This window comes from Crocuta crocuta, unplaced genomic scaffold (genome assembly GCF_008692635.1).
Source record: "Crocuta crocuta isolate KB4526 unplaced genomic scaffold, BGI_CrCroc_1.0 scaffold288, whole genome shotgun sequence".
NCBI lineage: Eukaryota > Metazoa > Chordata > Mammalia > Carnivora > Hyaenidae > Crocuta > Crocuta crocuta.
Window position 1 is genome coordinate 266952 of NW_027532607.1, and position 27453 is coordinate 294404.

At 39.4% G+C, this 27453-nt stretch overlaps 1 protein-coding gene across 2 annotated transcripts in view; it reads right to left on the minus strand.

Moving 5' to 3' along the window:
- The window catches only part of NSF (N-ethylmaleimide sensitive factor, vesicle fusing ATPase), a 344592-nt gene that overhangs the window by 74116 nt on the left and 243023 nt on the right, over positions 1–27453 (minus strand). For both annotated transcript variants that reach the window (XM_077780453.1, XM_077780452.1), the window contains exons 6-8: positions 26137–26244; positions 25581–25656; positions 22681–22836 (exon numbers count right to left, since the gene is read on the minus strand). In XM_077780453.1, the coding sequence (XP_077636579.1) occupies positions 22681–22836; positions 25581–25656; positions 26137–26244 (340 nt within the window). The remainder of the gene's footprint in view (positions 1–22680; positions 22837–25580; positions 25657–26136; positions 26245–27453) is intronic.

Here is a 27453-nt window from a genome sequence, read left to right on the forward strand (position 1 = left end):
CCATACAAAGGAGGGATTTTGAGAGATAACTTGAAAGATGAGTTAAGAAATGGAGGGGGGGGAGAAAAGAAATAAGCCAAGGTTATGCCTGTTGGGCTCTATTTACTATGTGAGGTAGATGCTAGGTCATCTACAAAGTGAGGAATGAGGAGAGGACACTGGGAAGCACGGTAAAGATTTGGAAAGAACGTGGGAAACTGGGAAAATGTGTGGGAAAGCGTCCCTGAGCTGATAGGTGCCATTAGGTACATGAACTCAGCACATGGAACTCAGGTCACGGAAGGACTCTCCTCTTTGTTGTGATTATATAAGTAACTTAACAGTGTTACATCAGGTGCAGTTTCTTATTCAATTCTACAGATACAAACTTCATTAAAGCTGGCATAAGAATCTTGGCTTTTTTGGGTTTTAACCACTTTATTTTTTTAACTGAATCTTAAAGTTGAGCAGCAGGAGGTAACTAACGGTATTAATTTAGAGTCGACATATTATGGGCACCTGGTTGGTATCAGTCAGTTAGGTGAACTGCTCTTGATTTGGGCTCAGGGCATGATCTCGTGGTTCGTGAGATTGACCCCTGTACTGGGCTCCTCACTGAAAGCACAGAGCCTGCTTGGCATTCTCTCTCTCCGCCTCTCTTTCTCTCTCTCACTCAAAATAAGTTAAAAAAAAAAAAAAGTCAATATATTTATAACTAAATTCTATTATTTAATTTTCCCAAAGTATGAGGGTGAAACCATCACATGACTTGTTCTCAACATTCTCCCTCCACTTTCCACAAAGTTCAAGGCTTTGTGTTCATTTCTAAGTCATTCACATCTTTTCTCCTTCCTCTATAACTTATATAAGAACTATTTTGGGTTAACAGCATAATCAAACATAGTTCCAAAGGATTTCTTCTCTTAATTTCCTGTGTTCAATTACTTAAGTGCTTGTTTTATAAACTGTTCCTGTTAATAATCATCTTCTTAAAAATACCTAATTTTTTGGGGCGCCTGGGCGGCTTAGTCGGTTAAGCCTCCGACATTCGCTTGGGTCATGATCTTGCAGTTCNCTGTCTCTCTCTCTCTCCTAGAAATAAATAAAACATTTAAAAAAAAATTTTTTAAAAAACCCTAATTTTTATTTTGATAAGGCACAAACATATTAACAACTTTTGGTTATAGTAATGTAAAGGATGGTGGTAATGAAAAGCATAATATGACATAATCAAAAATAGATTGATATATGGTTTGGGAATTTAAGTTGCTAATTTGAATATAGGAGTAAATCACGTTCTGGGATATCGTATTCTTTCACTCATTTAACAAACACTACATTTCATGGTGGGGAAGATAAGGCCGTTCTCTTCTGACTACTTCTATTTTCTCAGTGAAATCATGATTCCAGGTCATCAGCTGCTGGTGAGGATGTACTGGAAGAGATGGTGCTGGAGGTCTGAGGAGAAGGGAGAAGAGGAACTAGTCACCTTAGAGAGCAGGAGAGTAAATTGGCTAAACTAAGGAAATACAGAAGGAATACCAGAAAATGCTGATCCTAAGGAATACCGAGGGCCCACTTGAGATGTGCTTCTTAAATTTAAAGTAAGAGAGCTTTTCTTAAGCCATATTCAATAGTCTGGGTGCCGACAGAGTAGGCGGATAGCTGACACACACCCGGGGCCTTGACACACATAGAAGATGAGGAACAAGGCCCCTACGGTTGTATTTGAAGAGGATAAACCTAATAAGACCATGGAATCCAAGCTGGGTAAAGAGGGAACAGAGAACAAAAAGCGACAGAGTAAGTGAACTGGAGGGTCCTGTGGGATCGAAGCAGTTAGAGCAGGGGTGAGGGGATGCTAGAAGCATGACAAAAATGCGAGGTGGCTTGAGTGCAGGATGCTTAACACTGAGATCTCTGACATGGTGCGTAGTAGTAAGAGCGAAGCCTTCGGTATGACCAAAGAGAGGGTGGCTGAGATGGAATGAAGGATAGTTAACTGGAAACAAGGAAGTCAAAGCACTGGGTAGATGGTCGAGTAAGTCACCAACAGGGACACTGCATACTTCATCCAAAAGCCTACTTGTCACACTAGATGACCACAGCCTGCCCTCTGAGGTAGATCAGCCTTCCCACCTCACTTCTTACTCTCTCACTTGAATTCTCCAGCAATGTATAAAACTTGCAATACTGTTTGAGCCCCAGGTGTTGGTAACAAGCAATCAAAATCCTATAAATTTTGGTGGGGACAACTTGAAGGGGCTTTAAGGTGTGTACTACAAATAGCCTGAAATGATTTCTGATCTGAAAGTCTAAGTTGAAGAGGACCCTATCCACTCTAATAAGGCTTATCCAGCCCCTGATTAAAATGACACATGAAAATATAAGATATCTAAAATACTGAAAACTCTCTTCTTAAAATAGCTCAATGAAAAATACATAGCCTTACTCTGCACTAAAGTGAATAAACAGTAGTAACGTTTGCTCTTTACAATCTTATAAAACGTTACCCCCAAAAAGTAACAAGTAATTTGCTAGGCTCTTTTATTTTAAAAAGTGGTGAATCTTCCTTGTGCTGCTGAGATGATATTAGAGGCAAGCGGCACTGAGGAAAAACCGTCGGTCAACTTTTAGATATCCGAAAGGCAAAAAAATATATATAAAAAAAAGAAAAACGCAACCCAGTGGTTTCACACAAGAGGGAACTGAATGATAATATATTATAAGTGATCTCTGTCAAATTAGCATCAGGGTAAGGGGTGTTTAATTCATTTTGTGGGCAACATGATTTATAAAGAGCAGAAGTGTGAAGTGGGTTCTGCATGATAACTGATGTTTAAGGGGTTAGTCCCAGTAGCCTCCAGTTCAAATGCAGATTTGCCACGTTTGCCTGTGAGGGAGACTATCGGCAGACAAGTGGCAAGTCAGGACACATTCACAAGTCTTGCAAGCTTTTCTCTGCAGTTGTGCAAACCCAATTTGAATGCTTATTTTTAAACAGTGCATGCACTTGCAGAAATACAATCACAAATGGGTATCTGTTCTTTTGTTTTAAAGTTTGTGTAATTCCAACTTCTCCTAGAATCATGAGTATTTTCTTAGTTCCATCCAACTCATCGTTTTAGTCATATGATATGATTATCGATTTTGAGAATGGTTTTGAATTTCCCAGCCATGCGGTGAGGACTTGGAGCATAACATCTGTCAACTCATACTACAGGAGGCCCTGTTTGTTTGTTTGTTTGTTTGCTTCAAAGACTGTTTGAGCTGTCTGAGCTCTGTTGTTAGACATCTGCTGAGCTGTGCACTTACCAAATATTTAAGGCCCTGACCCCATTTGTGCAGTCAGGTGTCTGTTCATCCACGGGTATGATCCTGTCTAGCAGAGACTTGCTGTGCCCCACCAACTTCAGAGCACTCTCGGAACTCTCTTTGAGTTCCGTTACGATAAGTGAAAAGGGCCTACGCCCAGAGCACCAAGCAGCTGTGTGATGTCTACGACCTGACTGGTCTATATCCAAATTAGTCAACTGAGATTTAATATAGATCTTCTCATTAGATAGCCTAGAACTAAAGATGGGGTATGTGTAGCAACTCTCCAAACTAATCTCTGCCGACACCCCCACCCTTTTACACTCCCTCCTAGGGTGTGGCCTGGTATTTCGTGAATTCTTGATGACAAAGATCACGCTTCCATTATGGCAGGTCCTGCCTCGCTGCCAACTGCAGCATGTGTTCTCATTGCTTTCAGAATTTTACAACTTTCCCTCTCTTCTTTTTCCCTGTCCCTTGGCTTTCAACTTATTGTACTTGCTGCTCTATAAGGCGTCTGCTACAGACTAGCACATATCTTGTCTTCTGAAGCAGACAGCTTATTCTTTATTTTCCCACACTTGGAACTTCTACTCACTCGATCAAGTTCATGTTCTACTCCTCAGAAATCACCTCCTTAAGTAATGCCACTCAACCCCATCACATTTAACTGCATCAATGCCACCTCACTTGCATCACATCCTTGATCCTATGCTCCAACACTCACAGTAGCTATAATCAAACTTTAACATGAACCAACATTCAATGGAGCTTATTAAACTGCAGATTTTCAGGGATTACTCCTAGAAATTTGAATTCATTCATTAAGTCTGGAGTGGAGCAGAGGAAGGTGACTAGTTAATAAGCTCCTGCCCTGAGATGAGGCTAATGCAGGCCAGAGGACACAGAGAACCAGCATTCATAGTTGCAACTGACACTATATTAAGCTCTTTTCTAAGAGTTCTCAGATTTTCATTTTATTTAGTGTATATTTTGTAGAGCCTTAATTAAATCGTAAGCTGAGAAGGACACATTTTTATTCCTTGACAAGTTGTAGCTGTAGAACAGCAAAGAACTATTCTAACAAGATAAAAAAGTTACCAAGAATAAATGATCTCTATAGTGAAGTATAGCTGGGGGAGGTATGGTTGTGTGAGAGATGACTTGGGGGATTTTACTCAATAGTAAATTCAACATGAGATAGGATCCAAGATAGAAGAATGTGGATGTCAAAAATGTTAATGCAGTTTCAGTGTGCATTAAAAGAAGACTAAGGTTTTGAACAGCGGGTGGATGGATAGCTCTGGTCTATTTCAGAACAGGAACGACACTTGCAGTCCACCATGATTTCTGGGTTTCACAACTTAAGGCAAATATAAACAAATGTTAAAGTTCAGAGAAATGTGAATAGGATGGTACAGGGCTGAAAATAAATGATAAAAGGACTGGCTGGAGGAATCGAGCAAGCTGGGGGGATTTAGCTTAGAGAAAAGATGAATCTTGGGGGGCTTTAGGTCTGGACGGATGAGCTCTCTTCATGTAACTTCAGGACTTTCACAGGGAAGTAGAAGCACTCTTACTCTATATAGTCTTGAGAACTAGAGCCTGTAGAAGCTACAAAGACACACATCTCATCCTAGCATAAGGAAGACTCCAACCTACAGTTGTTCAAAAAATGGAATACAACATTTGAAGGGAATGAGTCCCCTGTCACTGTAGGAATTCAAGCTTAGACTAAGGAACTTGACAGAAGTTATGTAGCAAAAATGAAGAGAAAATTCAAACAAAAGTGTATGAACTAAATGACTTTTAATATCCTTTGCAATGCTGAGATTCTATAATTCCCTTGATAGTCTTTGACAGAACCAGCTAGTTTTGCAAAGAAGATGAATTTTGAAATAAATATTCCAGGATGGGAAGGAAAAAAAAGACTGAAGGCTAAGAAGATAATAAGGAGGCTACACTATAGTTCAAGTGTAATTTACTGAAGGTATAAAAAAAGAAAAAAAGGAATGGTCCAAAAAACAAAGTGGAAAAAAATTAGGAGTACTGAATAACGGATTTGAAAAATGCACGCGCACATATATATAGCCAACTGATTTTTAACAAAAGAGCAAAGGCAATACATTAATGTGACTGAAGCAAAGATCACCTTTTCAACAAATGGAGCTGGAAGAACTAGACATCCACATGCCAAAAATAAATAAATAAAGAGTCTAGACACAGATCTCAAACCCTTCACAAAAAACTAATGCAAAATGGACACAGACCCACCTGTAAAACACAAAACCATAAAACTCATAAAGATAACAGAGGGGGAAAAAACCCTAGATGACACTGGGAATGGCAATAGCTTTTTAGACACAACACCAAAGCCATGATCCATGAAAGACATAACTGATAAGCTAGACTTTGTTAAAATTAAAAATTGTTCTGTCAGTGAAAGGCAATCTCAAGAGAAGAAGACAAGCCACAGACTGGGAGAAAATATTTGCAAAAGACACATGTGATAAAGCACCAAAATATACCAAGAACTCTTAAAATTCAAAAATAAGAAAACAACCCAATTTAAAAATGGGCCAAAAGCTGAACAGGATATACAGACAGCAAGCATATGAAAACATGCCCTACATCATATGTCATCAGGGAAATGCAAATTAAAGCAACAAGATACCATTACACATCTATCAAAATGGCCCAAGTCCATTAGATTGACAAGACCAAATGCTGGTGAGGATACGGAACGGAACATGGGAACTCTCATTTGCTGCTAGTGGGAATGCAATATGCCACAGCCATTTTGGAAGACCGCTTCTTACAAAACGAAGCATTCTCCTTCCACAGGATCCAGAAATTGTATTCCTCAGTATTTAGCCAAAGGAGTTGAAAACTGTGTCCACACTAAAACCTGTACACAGATGTTTACAGAAGCTTTATTCAGAATTACTCTTAACTGGCCAAACCAAACCTGGAGGCAACTAAGATGCCCTTCAGTAGGCGAACGGATACATAAGCTGTGGTGCATCCAAACAACAGAATATAACTCAGCACTAAAAAGAAATGAGCTATCGAGCCGTGAAAAGACATGGAAGAACTTTAAATGCATACTGCTAGGTGAGAGAAACCAATCAGACAAGGCTACATACTGTATGATTCCAACAGTATAACATTCCAGAAAAGACAAAACTATGGAGACAGTAAAAAGATCAATGGCCAAGGATGGCGGGGAGGGCACAGAGGATTTCTGGAGCGGTGAAAATATTCTGTATGATACAATAATTGACACATGTCATTATACATTTGTCCAAACCCACAGAATGCACAATACCAAGAGTAAATAGTAACCTATTTACTAGGTTTACTAGTAAATTTATTTAATTTTTAATTAAATAAATAGATAAATTAATTAATTATTAAATAAATAGATTAATTAATTAATCTATTTATTTAATAGGACCTTGGGGATTATGATGTGTCAATGTACGTTCAATTCTAACAAAGATGCCACTCTGGTAGGAGATATTAATGATGGGGAAGGCTATGCATTTATGGGGACAGGGTTATATGAGAAATCTCTGTATCTTCCCCTCTTTTTTGCTGTGGGCCTCAAATTGCACTTAAAAAGAAAAGTCTTGGGGCACCTGGGTGGCTTAGGCAGTTAAGCATCTGACTCTTGATTTCGGCTCAGGTCATGATCTCATGGTTGTGAGCTTAATGTCTGCTTCTTTTTCTCCCTCTCTCTCTGTCCCTTCTCCACTCGAGCTCGCACACTCTCTCACATGCACTTTCTCTTTCAAAAAAAAAAGTCTTCATTAAAAAAAAAAATGCATGCAGGGGCACCCGGGTGGCTCAGTCGGCTAAGCGTCCGACTTCGGCTCAGGTCATGATCTCATGGTTCGTGGGTTTGAGCCCTGCATCGGGCTCTGTGCTGACTGCCAGCTCAGTGCCTGGAACCTGTTTCAGATTCTGTATCTCCCTCTTTCTCTGACCCTCCCCCGCTCACACTGTCTCTCTCTCTCTCTCTCTCTCTCAGAAATAAATAAAACATTTTAAAAAATGCATGCAAAGCAAAGGAAAAAGGGAAGAAATATGACTCCAAAGACCTAGAAAATAAAGGTAACTGGGAAGAGATTACTATTTATAAGATAAAAAAATATTTAATAAATACAACAAAACTTTGAACATTTCAAGAATTCATTTCAGTAAGAATTCTAATGGGAGACGGTGAAAGTTTCTGGAGATATAGTCATGTGTTACATACAGTAAAAGTATTCTAAACATCAGCACTAAATGCTTGGACAAAAGGAATGAATACATTCATGTGAAATATTACTGCTCAGAAATGGAATTATTAAGCCCCCACTCTGAGCATATTCACTTCTAAGAGCTGGAGAAATATAACTGTTATTTGAAGAGGAAATAAATAAATAATTGATGCAGACAGAACCCAAGAAATGCAGACCCCGGCGAGAACTGCAGCTACGGGAAGCACGGTCCTAGGCGCTTTAACGTGTTCTCTCTTGTAACCGTTACAACAGCCCTGGGAGCCGGGTAATATTTTTACTCTTCTTTTGGCAGATGCGGCACTGAGACTTGTAGCGGTAAAATGGCTTTCCCCAGGGACACAGCTGGTCAACAAAAGAGCCGGAACCTGGACTCCAACCTGCCTGACGCCAAGAGGATCCCGCAGGGACGGCCAGGCTGATGGCTCAGCTGGCACCAGGCATCGGCTTCACCGGAGACTCAGACTCAGTGGGACGGAAGGAGAATCTGGAAATCTATTTGGGTTTTTTTTCTTAAGCTCCCCAAATCCTGATAGACCCCAAAGATTGAGAATCATTGTGTTACTAAATAGAAGCAACATCAGAAGAGAGACATTTTGGAATAACTCCCAGAACTGAAGAAACCAGGTGAGCTCTTTAGAGTGGGAAAAGAAAATGCTCTTTGCTTTCATAGGCTGGGGACATGGAGACATAGGTATTACTCTCAACTCTATAGATATTTACTGAGTATCCATTATATGCCCCAAAATATGCTAAGCAGAGCTCTTTAAGGAGATGAGTAAGATGGCCCTTGTCATAAGGAGCTCAATATTAAAAACCAAAGACACAACTATATAGAAAGAAAATAGATGAAGGGCTATGAGAAGCCAAAGAGGAAAATAATTACTTCTACTGGGAAGATGACTGTGTGAGGGATCTTCCAGAGAAGGTAATCAAGTTACAACTTGAGGGATGAGCCCAAGTGAGCCAGAGTCTATGTACAGACCCCATATCTCACTAAAAGGAGGCATTCATATGGTAGCAGTTCTGGAAACCTTTCTATATCCAGTCCATCTTTCCCTTTTTACTAATGAGGAAATTAAAACTACACAGTCATACAACCAGTCAATGATATTTCTAAGACCAGGCTCCAAAACTCTTGACACCTTGCCCATCAGTTTCCCACTAAAGCATTACAGTTCATGCATTTCTCTCTCTCATCCAGAGCCTACTTAGTGATTGACTTGATCTATAGCGCTTTTACCTTCTAAGAAGGAAGTCTACATTTGGCAGTGCATGAAAAAAACTTGAGAATGCTCTTTAATTCGGCAATTCCATTTCTAGGAATTTATCCTAAATAAATATGGATGTGCAAAAATATTTAGCTTCAAGGGTCCTTGTCACAACATTGTGTATAATAGGGAAAAGTAAATACAATTTATATGTCTAACTGCCATGGACTGATTAAATAAAGCATGGCATTATCATTCTATAAAATAAATTACAAAAGAATATTTAAGAAAGACTGTTTATGTTACTGAGTGGAGAAAAAGTGGTAACAAAACCATAAAACACATTTTTGTCCCTCCATACATACATATATACATATATGAGTGTATGCCTGTGTACGTGTGTATACATATACAAAGCAAAAACTAGTAAAATGCACTCCAGATATTAACAAGAAGTTTTCAAGTGTTTTGTTTTCTTTTATACTTAGTGATTATTTTCTTTTACTCATTTGTATTTTTTTTAAGTTTATTTCTTTAATTTAAGAGAGACAGAGACAGCGTGAGCAGGGGAGGGGCAGAAAGAGAGAGGGAGAGAGAAAATCCTAAGCAGGCTTCATGCTCCGCACAGAGCCAGACACGGGGCATGATCTCACAGTGAGATCATGACCTGAGTTGAAATCAAGAGTTGGATGCTCAACCGACTGAGCTACCCAGGTGCCCCACTCATTTGTATTTTTGAAATAATATACATGCATTTCTATAATTAAAAGAATAAAAGTATTTTTATAAACAGAGATCTTTGATCTGGGAGATCTAAAAGACCCTATAAAAGTTGGAGAGACGACCAGATTTAAAAAAGAAAAGAAAAGAAAAGAAAAGAAAAGAAAAGAAAAGAAAAAAAGGCAATGCCTCTGAACCCTCCAGGCCTACCAGACAGCCTGAAGTGATCTAAAGGCAGGAAGGGACTTTCTGAATCAAATCAGACTCCAAAAAGTAGTGAAGCTTCTTCTAGAGAATAAAGTTTCACATCCAAGTTGTGAAATCTAGAATAATAAAACCAGTAATAAGTCAAATAATTTTAAGTGGCTGAATCAGGAAGCCTAAGGGTTACCAGACTGGGAGCAAGGCAACTTGGATTCTAGCCCCCACTCCTGTGACTTTAGTTTAAATAAGCTGTTTACTCTTCTCAGGCTCCAATGTTCTCATCTACAAAATAAGAATGACATGGACAGGGGTGTCTGGAAGGCTCAGGGGGTTAAGGCTCCCAGTTCGTGAGTTCAAGCCTAACAGGGCAGAGCCTGCTTGGGATTCTCTCTCTCTCTCCCTCTGTCCCTCCCCGACTTGTGTATGCATGTGCTCTCTCTCTCTCTCTCTCCCTCTGTCCCTCCCCGACTTGTGTATGTACGTGCTCCCTCTGTCCCTCCCCGACTTGTGTATGCACATGCTCTCTCTCCCTCCCCGACTTGCGTATGCACGTGCTCTCTATCTCCCTTTGTCCCTCCTCGACTTGTGTATGTACGTGCTCTCCCTCCCTCCCCGACTTATGTATGCACGTGCTCTCTCTTCCCGACTTGTGTATGCACGTGCTCTCTCTCTCCCTTTGTCCCTCCCGACTTATGTATGTACGTGCTCTCTCTCCCTCCCCGACTTGTGTATGCACGTGCTCTGTGTTCCTCAAAAATAAATAAACTTAAAAAAAAAAAAAAAAAAGAAAGGAGCACCTGGGTGGCTTAGTTGGTTAAGCATCCAACTTCAGCTCAGGTCATGATCTTAAAGTTCGTGAGTTCGAGCCCCACATTGGGCTCTGTGCTGACAGTGCAGACAGAGCCTGCTTCGGATCCTCTGTCTCCCTTTCTCTCTGCCCCTCCCCTGCTCTTGCATACTCTATCTCTCTCTCAAAAATAAATAAACATTAAAAAAAACCCATAAAATTCTGAAAGGAAAAAAAAGGAACCCCCCCAGGAGCATCTTTTAGGGGGAAAAAGGGGGGAGAATGACGTGGACAAAATTAGTGTTTCTCAAACTGGTGTTTCCTTGGAATATTAATAGTTGTGCTTTTATGTACGTATGGTTAAGTAGGCTTAAGCAAATTTGGAAAATGTTAGACTAGATAATTTCTAAGGTCTCCTTCTCTAACCTGGTCTAATTCTGATTCAAAACCATAGTTATCTTAATGTACTTAAATCTACTATATTTACAGATATACTGTCTATTTGTGGTTATGTCATTGAGGAGTATTAGATAATGCAAAATGGGTGACAATCCTTTTGAGAAAATGTCATACTTTGACAGCAACCAATGAGTGCAGAAAGCAAAGGGGCTACAAGTTCAACCCATTCAACTTTTTAAAAATTAATTTTTAGATAAAAAATAGAGAAAAGGATTCAATCTTTTGACTGTGGTAATAAACTAGCATCTTTTTCTCCTTGTGTTGATACAGTGTCCCACCTGGGGCCATTACTACTTTAAGACAAACCTAAATTTTGAACAGCTGAGTTCCGTCACTTAGGATCACATGCGGGTAGCCTTCTGCAGCCAGAGAAAGACCAGACACATAGAATCTGTAACTCAAGCAAAGTGCGTCTTCCCTATCTCCCTTTTTCTGAGCTCATCGCAGCCACAGCTGGCTGCCTAAATGAGGAGTCACAGAGGAAGCCAAAGTAATCAGGCAGCAGATAGAAAAGCAAGAAGAATCAATAAAGAGTTCTTTAGAAAAAGTCCAATAACACAAGAAAAGTGTCAGGCCAAAAAATAGTTGTGGATCACAATAGAAATGTCCCTGGAATGCACTAATAATGGGCAATTTGGATAAATTTTCCTATGTACATTTGAGATTTGACTGAATATATCTAATGTGTGGCTTAGCGTTCTAATTACAGGTTTACCCTATAGTAACCATTCATTATCAAAAGGCTCTTAAGTCTTGCTAAATTTCCTCCCTCGTGACAGGATTCTAGGCAGATTTTCAAAAATCAAAGCACTTCCAAAAAAATTATGTCATTGTGGATAAATTCGAGTAAATACATGTATAAATGGTATAGAAGTTCAAGCTACAGATGTGTATATATCAGTTTTCAGCCACTCTGGAATAAGAATATAACTCAAATTATTACTTGCCCAGAGAAAAGACACTGTGTTAAAGCTCAAGGTGTTAATGAAGAACTCAAAGCTACGAGTACAGTACTGGATACATCTACAATAACTTTCAATGTCAAATTTTACACTATTAGTAAAATGGTATATGGAAGGGATTTACTGCTGTCTACTCTAACTTCTTTGAAAAACCTGAAAGAACAACATGTTATTTAAAAAGCAAAAAGCAAAACCTAAGTTTTTTGCAGGTTATTTTTTTTAAATTATGAACGTATTATCAAAGGATATTGCTCCAAGTAACAAAGCATATGGAACCCTACAAAAAGTCTCTTTAGAATCATGGTAGAAGTACTCTCCTAAATAATTCTGTATTTAGTTCTGGGCAGCTTTTGCTAACATTATTGCGAATTGTTTCTTCTACCTCCCTTCCTCCAACATCCTATCAAGGTAGTCTTTATTTTTCTAAATCAGTATTCACATATAAGAAACTGACAAGATTTACAGAAGTGGTTGAACATTTATCACCTCCTCTCTGATGGAATGTGATAAAAAGTAAATATAAATCAGCCAAAGTATGAGTTCACAAATAAAGAGAAAATATCTCTAAGTGTCCCCTTGACTACCTTATCAACAAACACTGTTCAAAATGGGTAATTATCAAATGCTGTAAGAGGATAATCTAATGTGTTAACTATTTTCAACAGCAACAGTAGTTTAAGACAAGGAAATATATCTATAAACATTCAATTAAAGGCAATGTGGTACAGATTTTTGCCTCTAAAGAGCTGTAAGAGTACCTTTAGCAATATAATCATCCCAACCAACTACCTCTATGGAGTTTTTGATAGTGAGGATGAACAGGAGTTGGATAAAAAGCTGGCGAAAAACACCCTGGAGTACACAGGGTGTAGGCAGCATGACCCATCAGAGGAACTGAAATGGAACAGGTTGGCTGGAACCCAGAGCATGGGGGAGGGGTACAGGCTGAGGGAAGAGGGGAAGTTCGGCAGGGGCGAGACCACATAGGGCTTGTAAACCATGCAGGGAGTTAAGGAGTGCTACGGAGAGTTTTAACCAGTGGAGTGACACGATCAGACTTGCCTTTTTATAAAAATCGCTCCAGTTACAGTGTGGAGAATGGAGTGGAGAAGGGCAAGGCTGAAGGCCCAGGGTGCAATGCAGGCAAGAGGTGATGGTGTCCTGAGGAAGGCAGGGGCGGGGGCAGCATAGGGGGCGGGGGGANAGGAGACGTCGGCACAGCCGGTCTAGTTCTGTGACTGGCTGAGAACCAGAGGGGGAGAGGGAGGAGTGTTAAAGAAGTGCCCAGATTTTTGGCTAGCGCTCTGCCCAAGACAGAAAACAGAAGTAGGAGCATGTTTAGGGAGAATGGGGGGGAGAGGGGAGGTGAGGGGAGCAGCTGAATGAATTGAAGTTTGAACTTACCTGTATGAGCATGAGATAGACAACAGGTTATGCTGATAAAAACCCAGAGCTTTAAACAGAGATGGAGATAAAATATGCATACTTGGGAGTTAACAGCATAAAGATACTGACTGCAGCTATGGAAATGGATATGATCAATTTCAGGGAGAACAATCACAGAGTGAGGAAAAGAGGAGGGCTAAGACAGACTCAACTCCAGCATTTTAAAGGACACACACACACACACACACACACACACACACACACACCCCAAATGGGACAGCCAGAGGTAGAAGGAAAATCAGAAACCCCTGGAGTGAGAGAAACCAAGTAAAAATGGTATTTCAAGAAAGGGTGGTCAACAGAGTGCTTCTCAAACATGGGTAAACTGACTGAAGCCAGCCCTCACAAAAGACAAATACTAGTAATTCTTCCTATCTTCAATTCAAGTCCCAGATTCTCCTCATGGTAATGAAAATACACGCGATGACACTCTCCACTCCCCCCAGACTAGGCTGTCCTGGTCTTCTCGCTTCTAACATTTCCCCAGTGAGACCTGACTCCCACCTCCAATTCTGTCACCCGCAATACATAATCACCATATTCTGCCAATTTCATCCTTGTAACCTTTTCTGTGTCTCTTCTTCCCTTTCCATCTTCATCGCCACTGCTCCAATCCAGGTTCTAAGTACCACACAACTGGATAAGTAATCTACTGGTCTCCCAAGCATGCAGTCTTCTACCTCTTCTCTAGAGCAATCCTTTTCTCAGAGAATAACCATATTAACTATCCTAAAACATTATCTTTGTTTTATTCCACTGCTAAAAGCTCTCCAATAACTCCCCATTATAACCATTTGTTCAAAACTTTCATTCAGTCAGGGGTGCCCGGCTGGCTCAGTTGGTAGAGCCTGAGACTCTCGGGATGTAAGTCTGAGCCCCACATTGGGGGTAGAGATTACTTAAAAATAAAATCTTTTTAAAAAAATGTCATTCAGCAAATATTTACCCAGGGCAATACTTCTCAATATGCTATATGCTAAGGTCCAGTTTTCTTTTACAAGTGTCTAATCAATATTTTTATAAAATACAATAAACAACATGATATTAAATTGCTAAAACAAAAAAAAGTTTCTAAATTCTCACTCTCAGTTTCAATATTTCTCTCATGGACTGGCAGCAACGGTTCATGGCCCAGTAACGGTCCGTAGACCACACTGCAAACAGCCCTGATGCTGGGAACACATGGATAAAAAGACGTTACGATGGCATCCTCAACATCTCAGAGCAGTGGTTCTCAATTCAGGGCAATTCTGCCATTCAGGGGAAACAGCTTTGATCACTGCACAGGGGGACAGAGGGAGGGAACTACTGGCATTGAGTGGATTGAAGCCAGAGATGCTGCTAAACAGCCTACAACAAACAGAATCTAGCCTAAAATGTCAAAAATGCTGAGGTTGAGAAATTCCCCCTAATGCGTATAATGCAAATGAATAATTACAGTATATTCAGAACAGAGCTCATTCTAAGTACGTACAAGGTACAGAGGAAGCATAGGAGAAGCACCAGAGTCTGTCTGGAAGGTCAAACAGGTTCAGTAAACAAAGAAGTCCTCATCTCCTGATTCACAGCTCTCCACAACACAACCTCAACCTACCTTTTAAATTTAATTTCTTGCTTCTTCCAAAAACAGCTCTGCTACACTGGTCTACATTATGGACTCTATTCCTTGCAGAGTCTGTCACTCTTCCCAGGGCATAGATGACCATCCTTTCCCTTCTTATCCCAAATCCCTCAGCATTCAAGGCCTCATTCAAGTTCCACCTCCTCCATGAAGTCTTCTGTGATTCTTTCTTTTAAAACTGCTATAGAACTTTTCATCGCGACCACTCATTTGGCACTTTATCATATACACTTTTGATATCATTTGTTAGGTTATACTGCTTAACTTCTAAATGATTATTTAACTTTAACATTTATGTTCCATCCTTATGTTGACAATACACTTAAGACAGAGTTTCTGACATGCCCATACCAATCACTTCCTTCCTATATTAATGCTATAACTGATGCCAAAAAACACACGAAGAAAGTGGACTAGACTTATTAAATATCAGATGTTACACTCCTACAACCAACGCTTTATGTCTTTGTGCTCATGACAATCTGAATACATCCGGTGACTAGGGGGGTAGCTTATTTATAAAACCTTAGTGTCACAGAGAGTTTATTCACTCCCATACATTGGGCACTTACACTTCTTACTTGAGGCTAACAGAAGTCCACTGATTTTGGGGTGCCTGGGTGGCTTAGTCAGTTAAGCGTCCGACTTTCGCTTAGGTCATGATCTTGTGGTTCGTGGGTTCGAGCCCCGCGTCGGGCTCTGTGCTGACTGCCAGCTCAGAGCCTGGAGCCTATTTCAGAGTCTGTGTCTCCCTCTCTCTCTGACCCTCCCCTGCTCAGGCTGTCTCTCTCTCTCTCTCTCTCCTAGAAATAAATAAAAATATAAAAAAAAAAAAAAAGAAGTCCACTGATTTCTGCCACATTTAACTTCCAGAAACTGCCAGAAATAAGAAAACTAAGAAATCTCAATTGGGGCAGTTTCTCCGCTCAAATTTTAAAACCCAAACGGATAAAGAGATCTTTATATTTTCGGCCAATACCCTCACTGCCGTGCCAAAACTCTGAAATTTTGGAAAATGCCTCTAATTTCCAAAAGAAGAAGAAATGGGGTGGGGGAGAAGCAGGAAGAGAAGCAGGAAAAGGAGGAGGAAGAAGAAAAGGATGACAAAGAGGAAAATGATGAAGCAGGAGGTGGTTTAACTCTTCAGCAGAGAGAGACAGGTTGGGAAAGATTAGACAGTTTAAAAAGCTGTCTGTTATCTAAATACAAAGGTCAGATTTCTGTAGTCTAGTTTCTGAATGCCTATTTATAACTGCATATAGGCAATGGCGGCGGGTGAGACCCGACCTACAGATCTTCAGTGTTTCAATAACCCCTCTCTTCCTCTCCACCCTCCTCACCGATCATGTCTAAGTTCTCAGGACCTTTACAGATGGAAAACTTCGTCAGTTTCTGAGGGAATGAATTAAGGAAGAAAGGGATTAGTGGTACTTATTTACTCATCATAAAATATTCTTCGACATAAGAGTCAAAGCTCCCTTGACTGTCTGACTCTTGCTTCATCTCTCCAGCATCAGGAGAGGCAGCTGAGAATGCAGACCCTGGACGTCCTACTTCCAACCCCAGCTCCGCCGCTTACTGGTTGTATAGACTGGATGTCACTTCCTTCTCCTCCTTTAAGAGATCCTGAATCAGGAGAACCAAGTTCTAGTCCTAGATGTGCCTATGCCTTGCTTAGGGACCTTGGACCATAGTTTCTACATCTGTGGAGAGAAGAAGCCAGGGCACTAGATCACCACAGGTGATTGTGTGTCTCCCCCCCGCCCCCACCGCGAGCCATTCTGGCAATGTCTGGACATATTTTTGGTTGCCCTACTAGGGGTGGGTAGGGAGTGCCACTGGCATCTAGTAGGTAGAGGCCAGAGATGCCACTAGACATCCGACAATTCCCAGGGCCGCCAGCGCCCCACGCCAAATAACTCTCCAGCACAAGAATGTCTCTGATACCACAGCTGAAGGAAAGCCCTTAGGCTCCAGCTCCCTCAAAGACCACCTCAGAGGTAACCAGGAAGTGAGGCTGAGAAGGCCTATATTAGCAGTTTTCTATGATTAGCAGTTTTCATGAGAGAAGAACAACGTAAATGTCAAGGGTATGGACTCTGAGGCCAGACTGCCTGGGTTCAAATCGCACTCTGCCACTTACCAGCAATCTGTCTTGGACTAGTTGCTTAACCTTGCCTTCTCCATAATACGGGGTCAATACAGAATCTACCTGAGAAGGTTGTTGTGAGAACGGAATAAGCTAATGTACATAAAACATCTAGAACAGCACATGGTGCTGGGCAAGTGATAGCTACCACTGTCATCACCCACTGTAAACATGTGGGTAAGACAGGATAAAACCCCCAGTGCTTCACTTCAGGAGTCACGTGAGCTGGATTCCTCAGTGGGAAGGGTGTGAAGACCGAGCAAATTTAAGCACAGGTCCTCCCACATCAGAAACTCTGCCCTTCCTTAAGTCATCGTGTCCCACTGTCCCCTCTCTCAAGCTTCCGTGGTTACGTAAAGGCCCGGACGCAAATGTTCTCGCGGTCTGCAGGCAACACGGTACTGACACCCAATACCAGCATGCAAAACAGTAATGGGAGGAAGCAGTTCGTGACCCATCAGCAACTTGGTTTTATCGTTCTGCCTCCCTTTGGCAGGGCTGCCATCAAAGCCCTGGGGGCCGTTTCCCCTGCGCTCTTCTCCTCCCCAGAGACTTCACGACAGACAGACGAGGGACGAGGGACACACCTGCTCCCCTGTTCCCTTGGCCTACTGACCGTGAAGCCACCACAAGAGAGAAACAGCCCGTGATATTATCTTTTTGTTTGTTTTCTTAGCGACGCAAGTGGAAATACCATCTCACACTAAAACATTCAGATGTGGAAGTACAGAGAATAAAAGAAGAGAAATCTCGCTGTATTTCTCATCCTCACTTCCCTTTCACAAAAGTAAACAATGTTTTTTCAATATATTATGTGTTCGTAAAGAGTTTTGTAATGCATTTACTTTCAGTTTTATATATATATATATTTTTTTATTAAAACATGTCTGTACATTTGGAACTGTATCATTCTAAGATCTGCTTTGCTGTATTCCATAATGAGGGTAAGAGGATATAGCATCGTTTATTAATTATTTCCTTACTGGTGGACCTTTAGGTTCACAGATGAATGACCCAATTCTTGATCTGTAACTCACCTGCAGTTGCCAGCCAATCTAATCCATTAGACTCTACAGACAGCTCTGCCTCCTCAAAGGATTTATTTCTAAAAGTCTATTGATAAAAAATGTCAACTGAATTTATATATGGTTTGACTCTGAGATATTAGCATAGCTACATTATTCCTGTTCAGATGTAAGTAAATTTTACTTAAAAAACCAAAACCAATGGAAGAGTTCATTCAAGGTTAAAAATGCCAACTTACAAAAAGGTACCTATAGTATTTTTCTTAGGGTGTGTGCTTAGGCTCTAAATACTGCTCCAGAGATTTTGGAAATCACATGGCCATAAGCCATTTCTTCTTCTAATTAAAAAAAAAAAAAAAAAAGAACCTTATACATTTCCCAACAAGAAGTTAGAATTAGTATATTGTTACTTCTTCATAGCCAAGTATCATCTACAAATACTCTGTGGAAAAGCAGAAGGAAGAAGTTTTGCATCTCTAACTAGCGAGCAATTGCTTTCTTTTCCTTTCCTAATAAATTACAGGCAGACTTGAACAGATGTCAGGTTGGCATTCAAAACCTAAAATATAGCCGAAAAGCAAGTTATGACTAATACAAGGAAAAAAGATGAATGTCAGAAAGCTTCATTTTTTTTTTTCTTTTTTTCAAATTTCAGATAAGCTCTTTAGCCTTAGGGTTCCTTTTACAGAGCCCTGGAGTTCGGCTGGATGTCTTAACCCCCATTTAAATTGCAATCTCTCCTCATGAGTGGGGGTGTGAAAATGCATTTTAAGAGTGTCAGTGTTTATGTTAATCTGAGCAAGAACTCCCTCTCTCCCAAATATGGCGTACAAAACCTCAGTGCTTTCTCTTCCACAGTATTTTGTTTGCACTGTTCTTAGCATGTGAAGGATGTCTGCATGTGATTGAGGGGCTCCTTATCTTCTCTGCGTCTCTACTCCACAGAGTAACTGCAGTTTCACTTAGGATATCAGAAAGGAGTTGCTTTTCTTTAGAATTTCAAAAAAAAAAACAAACCCAAAAAACCTTAAAAATACAGATTGAAAATGGGCTTAGGGAGGGAGACTTGGAGCAAGGGGACCAAAAAGAACAGTGTCAGTTTCCAAGGGGGGGTGCGCAAAGACCCTAACAGAGGCTCTCCCCCCCATCAGGGGGCCTGGATAGCTGCAAGATATAGTCACCAAAAGACGGTGAAGCCGCAGGCTCTTCAGTCTCCACGCCTTTTTCCTTCCAGCCCTAAAATGGGTAACTTCTGCCAAAGGCCCTTTCCTTGGATACACGTAAACCTAGTCCTAAAACTACATTAAGAGTTGCTAAGTCTTTAACAACTACTCCACTGTTCTTTGAAGAGGATGTTTTGGTTTTGTTTTTGGTTTTGTTTTGCTCTGGCACTTACAAGTTAGGGGCAATTGCCAGGGATGCTGAAAAATGAAATTTCTCTACAGAATCTCTATCTTTACCCAAAAGAGAGCTACAGTGAGAATCCAATCGATTATCTGGAACACTCTCCACAAAACTGCATGCAAGGGACTAAGTGTAGTAAATGTCTGAAGAGAGGATATAGTCAGCTGACACGTGAGTGTGCTCAAGGACAGCAATAGCTGTTGAGTTTACCCACGGACACTTGCAGATACCAGTCTGTGATGCCCACCTTTCTACCCTGGGACTCAGAAAGTGCTCCTAGGACATTTATTGCATGTGCGTGACCTCATCTGACCTTTAATGTCATAACTATGTGCTTCTGGTTAGCCCTTTCGTCTTCCTATACCTCATCATAGCAACATTCTGTATATATCTAAACTACATTTTCAATCTTGAAGGTAACATGAAGCTTTATAAGCAAAAGGGAAGAACTGTGTTACCTAAAAGCATAATTATTATTCACAAATACAATGAAGAGAAGAGAATTCTAAATTTATCACTCTGTGAGCTTACAACTTGGATATACAGGCAAAAAGATCCATTTAGTGAAGACTCCTGCTTACAAAGTACACATAATTCTAGACTCCATGGTAGACACAATGATTTGGTCTCAAGCCAAAAGTAAAAGAGTCCTCTGCTTAAAACAAAATAGAACAGCCCCATAACCTACATAAATTATTCCTTTCTAATCACTATTTTTTTCCATTTTAATCAATTTAAACAACCACATCCAGTGTCCAGCAGCATCCCAAAACCACAGAGGTTATCTATTTAGTTAACAAAGAATGAGGGAAAAAAATTAGCCAATTTTGTTCCCTCACCTGACAGGGTAAAAGAACACAGGGTATATATATATAAAAAGGACCTGTGTAGTGTTATTTTATATTCTATACGAAATGTAGCAATTTGTATTTTTATATACCTTTACCACCACCTATTGAGAATTTTATAACCACGCCACCACCACTGGAGTGCAATGAGGTATTCTACTATGTAATTCCCCCCAAATTCAAAGGAAAAAGAAGACTCTAATGGGAAACAGGGAATGACACACACACAGCAAGAGAATTATTTCCCAGCCTTTTTACCATAAAAATGTAGCTTTATGACATGGAGAAACTTCATTCATAATAAAAAAATAATAATGTCTTTCAACTTAGTTCAAAAGTAAAGGTAGTTTTTCATACTTTTTGTCTTTTAAATCAAATTGATAACACATGCATCCTGATGGCCAGAAGCCATAAAGAGAAAAGAAAAATTTTTTAAAGAACAGAACTCACTTTTGTCTAATTAATGTAAAAATATCAGAAAATAAATCCACAAAAAAGGTTTTGGATAGTAGCACTCACAAACAAAATTTAAATCCATGGTTCTCAGTCAAAAACCATGTTGACAATAACAATAACCAAAGGCCAAGCATTGTAATTTAAATAATTTCAATATGGCCTGCAGAAACACAGATTAATAAATTCACTCCAAAATTCCAAATCTGTTTTGATTTAATTCCAACCTCTTCAACAGCTGGCAAAGTCACAAATTGACCAATAGGAGTTTTGCTCCTTTACACATTATCTACCCAATTGCAGACAGAGGCCCTAGTGAGCAGGGTTTGGATAATGCACAAACTCGTATCTGAATAACTGAATCCTTGATAGCTTCCAAACTGTGAGAAAATATTTATAATATAATGAAAAGATACAGCTTGTTATGGAAGCAGTTATTTTTCTACTTGGTAGCTAGATAACACAAATGTTCAAAGAAGCAGAATCATTAGACTCTTTCTGCACTGGGCTGTCTTGAACACCAGTGAAAATATTCCACAAGAATAATTCAGAACATTTTAAATCATCCTTTTATCTCTCCTCAAACCCCAAAATATACCGAAACAGTATCTCTGTACCTTGACAATAAAGCTTCAAAATACACATGACCAAGATAGTGAATTACCCCATTTTTTACTCTGCTCCAAATTAAAATTCTGTTTTTTTATGGACGTGGCCTTTGTATCTTACAGATAAAAAAGGATGTTATTGCCATCTCAAGGTGTATAAAACTCAGGTGATGAGGGTCTCTGTCATTTTCTCTTAATCCAATTCCAAACTCGACCTTTACCCAGGGAACAGGTGTGTGCTGTGCCTGCAATTTATCAGAGTGAGCGGCCAGGCAGGAAGGCCACCACAGGAGGCTAGCCGACCCAAGCACTTAGTGCCCAGAGAGCAGTTCTCTTCCCCACCATACTTTTATCTCCCAGTAGCAATGTGAAGATAAAGAATGATGGAGGGGGAGGGGAGTGACATATTCGTATTCCTTCAGGTTTTTTTTTTTAGATACTGTTTTTATACTAATAGTCTGCCAGAAGGTGTTATAAATTCCTTTCTCAGATATTCTGTTGCTCACATTCCAATTCAACCTATATGATACAGATATGAAAGCAGTCACGACAGCATCGCCACTAGGTAAAATAAAGCCACTTCACACACGGATAAATTAAATAAACCTTCAAGAAGAAAATGATGAATGGATAGCACATTTCTTTGTATGCAATATGGAAACTTCCATGTATATCCTGCATTCGTCTTTTGGATCAAACTTATCTAATTTCAAAACATGCCAAGAATCCATTTACTAGGTACGAAGATGTGCTAACTGGGTAACGCAGCAGCAGCTAACTAACCTATGAACAATGCCCACAGTCTAATAGATAATGATGATTCAGCAGGGTACATCTGACCGACAGCGGATCTTTAGAATCAAGTGAAATTTCTAAATATGCCCTAAAGGAAAATATTCATAAATAAATAAACAAAATGAAATTTCTAAATGTGTCCTATACACAGACATACTTAAATAAATAAATCAATAAGATAAAGTAACCGCAAATACTTGTATTTTCCCTATAAAATGAAAATGTAATTTTACAAGTTCTAATACTTAAAAAAATTTTTAGGAAACATTTTTTTAAAAGAAAAAGTTAACACAAAAATACACTGGCAGGTTTGAAAAATAATTTCAAAACATTGTTGGAAAAAAAAGTCATCACATTCATTTTTTTTTTTAACAATACAAGATTTGATCAAATTTTCCTCTTTAAACTCACCCATCTGCTCCACAATCTCTGGAGGGAATACTCGGGAAGCAAATGCTCGTCGAAAAATATCTGAAAACTCCTTGTCCAGACCTCCTATTCCCATTTTTTCAAAGTTCCAATCAGGATTGATGATAGACTGGCGATTTTCCTTGGTTTTAGCTTTGCCTATGTCAAACGAAGGTAATCAAATGCAGAACAAGAACTTCGTTAGTAGGTATAAAAAGACAGGACTCACTGGGCATCCTTAATGAATAAAGAGAAGCTATCCTCTACAAAGATGAACATGCTCCTAGCTGACTTTCTAATAAGAAGGATGAGTTGGGCTATGTTAACTACTTTGTCTGGACCCATTTAGGGCCAGGAAAACACTTCTGAAATGTCTAAGCTCATGCAGTAGTCCATTTGTGATCGATCCATGGAGCCTGGTCTTATTAACCTCTAATCCTAATCAAGTCAACTAACTTGGCCGATTAGAAAAAACAACATGTGTATACCTGATGAAGACAATACTGGTTGCTAGAGATGCAGCTGAAATCTAGCAATACCTCAAGGCTCCTGAGGCAAGTGTATTTAAAAATACATATATTTACCTAGATGAAGTTTACAAACTGTGTATATAACCCCTCAGCCTAAGAAGATGCACTGAATAAGTCTGATGTCTTATTTTTCTTTTCTCCCCATTTGCACACAAAAGTCTAAGATCATCCTAAAGTCTTCATGATTTCAACATTCATGTTTTCAAATTCTTTCACGAAGATAAAAATGATCTAACTTAAATGTCATAGTGCCACCTAAAGTACCTCAAGAGAACCACATTGGCTGTCTGAAAACAACAGAAGTGCCTTAGTACACTCTACTAACAAAAAGAAAGTGATACAGGTTTTTTTAATGAGAAAACAAAAGGTCACATTAGGAAAAGTTTATCCTAGACGGTGATTTTATGGTTAGAGTTTTGTGGACTCAACACTTCTTTTATGAAGAGATCAGAAAATACATTTCTTATACTCGACTGCCCTCTTGCGGCCAAATTTACTGCATGCCAAATCGGTCCATAATTCTACATATTCATGGGAAAAAAACCTATCAATCACACCTTTGCACGAATTACTTAGAAATACCCACACTGTATGAAACTCATGCAAAGCCTATAAGATAAGACACCTTGTAGAGCCCAGGTGACCCAGTCGGTTAAGCATCCAACTCTCAATTTCCACTCAGGACATGATCTCACAGTTTCTGAGATTGAGCCCCTCATCAGGCTCTGTACTGACAGCATGGAGCCTGCTTGGGATTCTCCCTCTTCCTCTCTCTCTTCCCCTCCCCTGCTTCCGTGCACGCACTCTCCCTCTCTCTCTCTCTCAAATAATCATTAAAAAAAAGTAAGACATTTTAACAAAAGGTGTATGAAAGGTGTATAAAACACAAAGAAATCACTTCAGAAATGTATTGGATCAACAACTGGAGATTCTGATAAATCCTACATCCATAAAACAATATACATAGTCATTAAAAATTATGTTGTTGAGGCATATTTATCAAGAGGCTTGAAATATGTCAAGCAAAAGAACAAATTATAAAACATTACGTAAACAGAATCAAATTATAATTTTACAGTGTGTGAGCTATTTTTGAGTGAATGTCTATCCATATTTTATGAAACATTTATTTTATTTTAAAATTCAGGAAAAAACAGTAAGGAGGGAATAACTTAAGGATTAAGAAAAAAGGTCACACATTTGAAGTTAAGTAACCTTGGAAATCATGGTGTGCAACCAATGAAAATCCTCTACTTTATTCTGGGGTGGACATCACCATAGTGAAAATCAACCCCCAAGTCAAGATTACGATACAGTTAATGGTGTCATTATTCTGGTGAGTTACTTTTCTTAGAGACCAATCTGCATTATTTTAATAATAAAAGCAGGGCCAACATACAAGAGCAGGACTGAGCTAGGAGTATGTTGGAAAGACTTTCTTTACCTGCACATTCACCATTTACCTCAGTCACTAACAGAAGTGATGCTAGTATCACATGTAACACAACATCATGTGAGAACCCTGAGCAGTTCTCAAGGTTATGAAAGATGGCGGAAGTCTGGGGAGCTGTCAGAGAGGAGGACTATAGAAACCAAATGACTAAATGCAATGTGAGATCCTCAATCAGATCCTAGAAAAGAAACGCCATAATGAAAAAAGTAGTGAAATCCAAATAAAGTCTGAATATTATTTTTTAATTTTTTTAATGCTTAGTTTTTGAAAGAGAGAGAGTGTGAGTGGGGTAGGAGCAGAGAGACACACACACACAGAATCCGAAGCAGGCTCCAGGCTCTGAGCTGTCGGCACAGAACCCAACACAGGGCTTGAACCCACGAACCATGAGATCATGCCCTGAGCCGAAGTCAGACGCTCAACCGACTGAATCACCCAGGCGCCCCTAAAGTCTATACTTTAGTTAGTGGCCATGCAATCATGTTAACTGAGTTTGGGTAACTACTCTGGTTGAGATGGGACACCAAGGAAGCTGCTGAAAGGTATATCAGACCTCTCTGCACTATTCTTGCAAATCTTCTGTAAGCCTGAACTTCCCTCAATATTAAAAGTTTAAAAATCAATTTTATCTGTATTTTCCCCCTGATTTTTAGTCTGGTTACTAGGAAATTAAAAATTACATATATGGTTCACATTATATTTCTTTTGGACAATGATGATCTAGTGAAGGTTTTAAACTTTTTATTTCTGTATCAGCATATCTGACAGTGATGAAATACTCCACATGATTTTGTGATAAACCTTCTCAATGGAGATGCCCTTATTCTTCTCCCAGACTTGAAAATCATAGTAGTTGTGTCACATATAGTAACAGAGACAGCCTCACTTCATTCAGAGTTTTCTAAAATTGCAAATCTTACCAATAAGATTGAGGGATGAATTTTCTGCTTTTTCAAATGCAACTTGACTGTTTCCAACAACCAGTCCTACTTCAATCTGTATAGAAAGACAATAATTAGTAGTTAGTCTAATAGTGGACTTATGGACTTCTCAACACAAGGCCAAAAACAAAGGGGAAATAAGGTCTCTCTGAGAAAAGTAAATCTTCCAAACTATCATCTAAGTTAAATTAATTTTTCTCCTAACTACCTTCTACTATTTCTATTTAATTTCAACGCATTTGTCTTTTGATAATGCTTGTCTTTTTGTTATGATTTATGTACAATAATTATCATCTGCATTTAACCAGGATTACAAGTACACTACAAATTTCAAATTACTATTAAGTTTGCAAATAAGTGTGTTTTCTGCTATATTTTAATAAGCATTATTAGCTTATAAAAGCAATGTTTTCTTGCTACTACCTTAAAAGAAAGAGTACGTAACATAAAAGAAATCACTGAGCAAGAGAATGGCTAGGAATGTTACATTAATCTGCACAATTCATATCACAACGATTACTAGAAAAAAACATACCTTCTGTCTTTTACCTGTCGCGGGCTCTCCCTTCAGGATGCTAGGATCCATGGCTTCGATATCCTTTACCAGCAAACCAAAAAGCTTTTCATTGAAGCTAAACACAAGCTATGTAGAAAAGAGACAGGGGAGAAAAACCACTTCATGATATAAGGGTTTGATTCTCACATCCTCACCAGGTGTCCAAATGCAGCTTTCTCTTGTACATCCCTCTCGAATCTGTTCCACAGGCAAACTGCTCACACAAGTGATGAGAGGAAAAGGGAAGTAACATTTACTGAGTATATTCATGTGCCAAACAAACACTATAGGAGGTCCTATACTTAATACTCACAAAATGTCTTGGAAACAGTCTTCCTCAGTTTTACTAGTAAGTGAGCTGAGATCCAGAGAGGGTCTAAGCAATGGAAGCCAGAGTCATAGTAAGCAACAGTGCCAGGATTCAGGCCTGGGTCCATGACTCTACAATTTATGCCTTTCCACCACCAATGCAAAATTCTTGCCATATGAGTTCACAGTTTATGAATGCTCATTCATTTACCAAGTATTTATTGAGTGCCTTCTGTAACCCTAGGCCCTCTTCTACATGCTGGGGTATAACAGTTCAGTAGAGCAAGCAAAGCTGACTGCCAATCCTGCCACTAGCGGCTACTACAGATGGTAATAAAAAGTAAGAACAGCGATTTAGGGTAAGATATTTATTTCTTCTCTGTGTCATTTCTTCCCTGCGTAATCATATATCTGCATGATAATGGGTTTTACATAATTACAGATACCAAAGCATTTGCTATTAAAGTAGTAACACTAAAGGAAAAGATAAAAACAATTGACATTTAGGTAGACAATCAGAGCACAGTTATTCATCAGAAAGTGTAGGAATCCAGAAGAAATACAGCACAGCTCAAAAAGCAATGGACATGTGGTCACCAAATAATCAGCTGACTGGTATGTAGGTGACTGTCACGTAGGTGACTGTCATCTGGCAAGTCTTCTGGGACCATCTAATCTCAAGTGTCACCACCCTGGTCCTCCAGTGCATCATCTCATTTTACTTACATCAAAATGCACTCGGCATTTCTTATTTTCTGTCTTCCCCAACCAGAAAATAAGCTCTGTAAGAGTAGGAATTGTGTGTACTTTGTTCACTGCTGATCTGTAGGACCTAAAATAGTAGCTGAAACATACTAGGTTATCCATTAAATATCTGTTGAATTAATTAACAGATCAATTAACTGATGGATCCTGGCCTCAGCTACAGCCCTGGCTGTGCAGCCACGGGCACACCATTTACCTTCTCTGAATGTAAAAATCACTCAT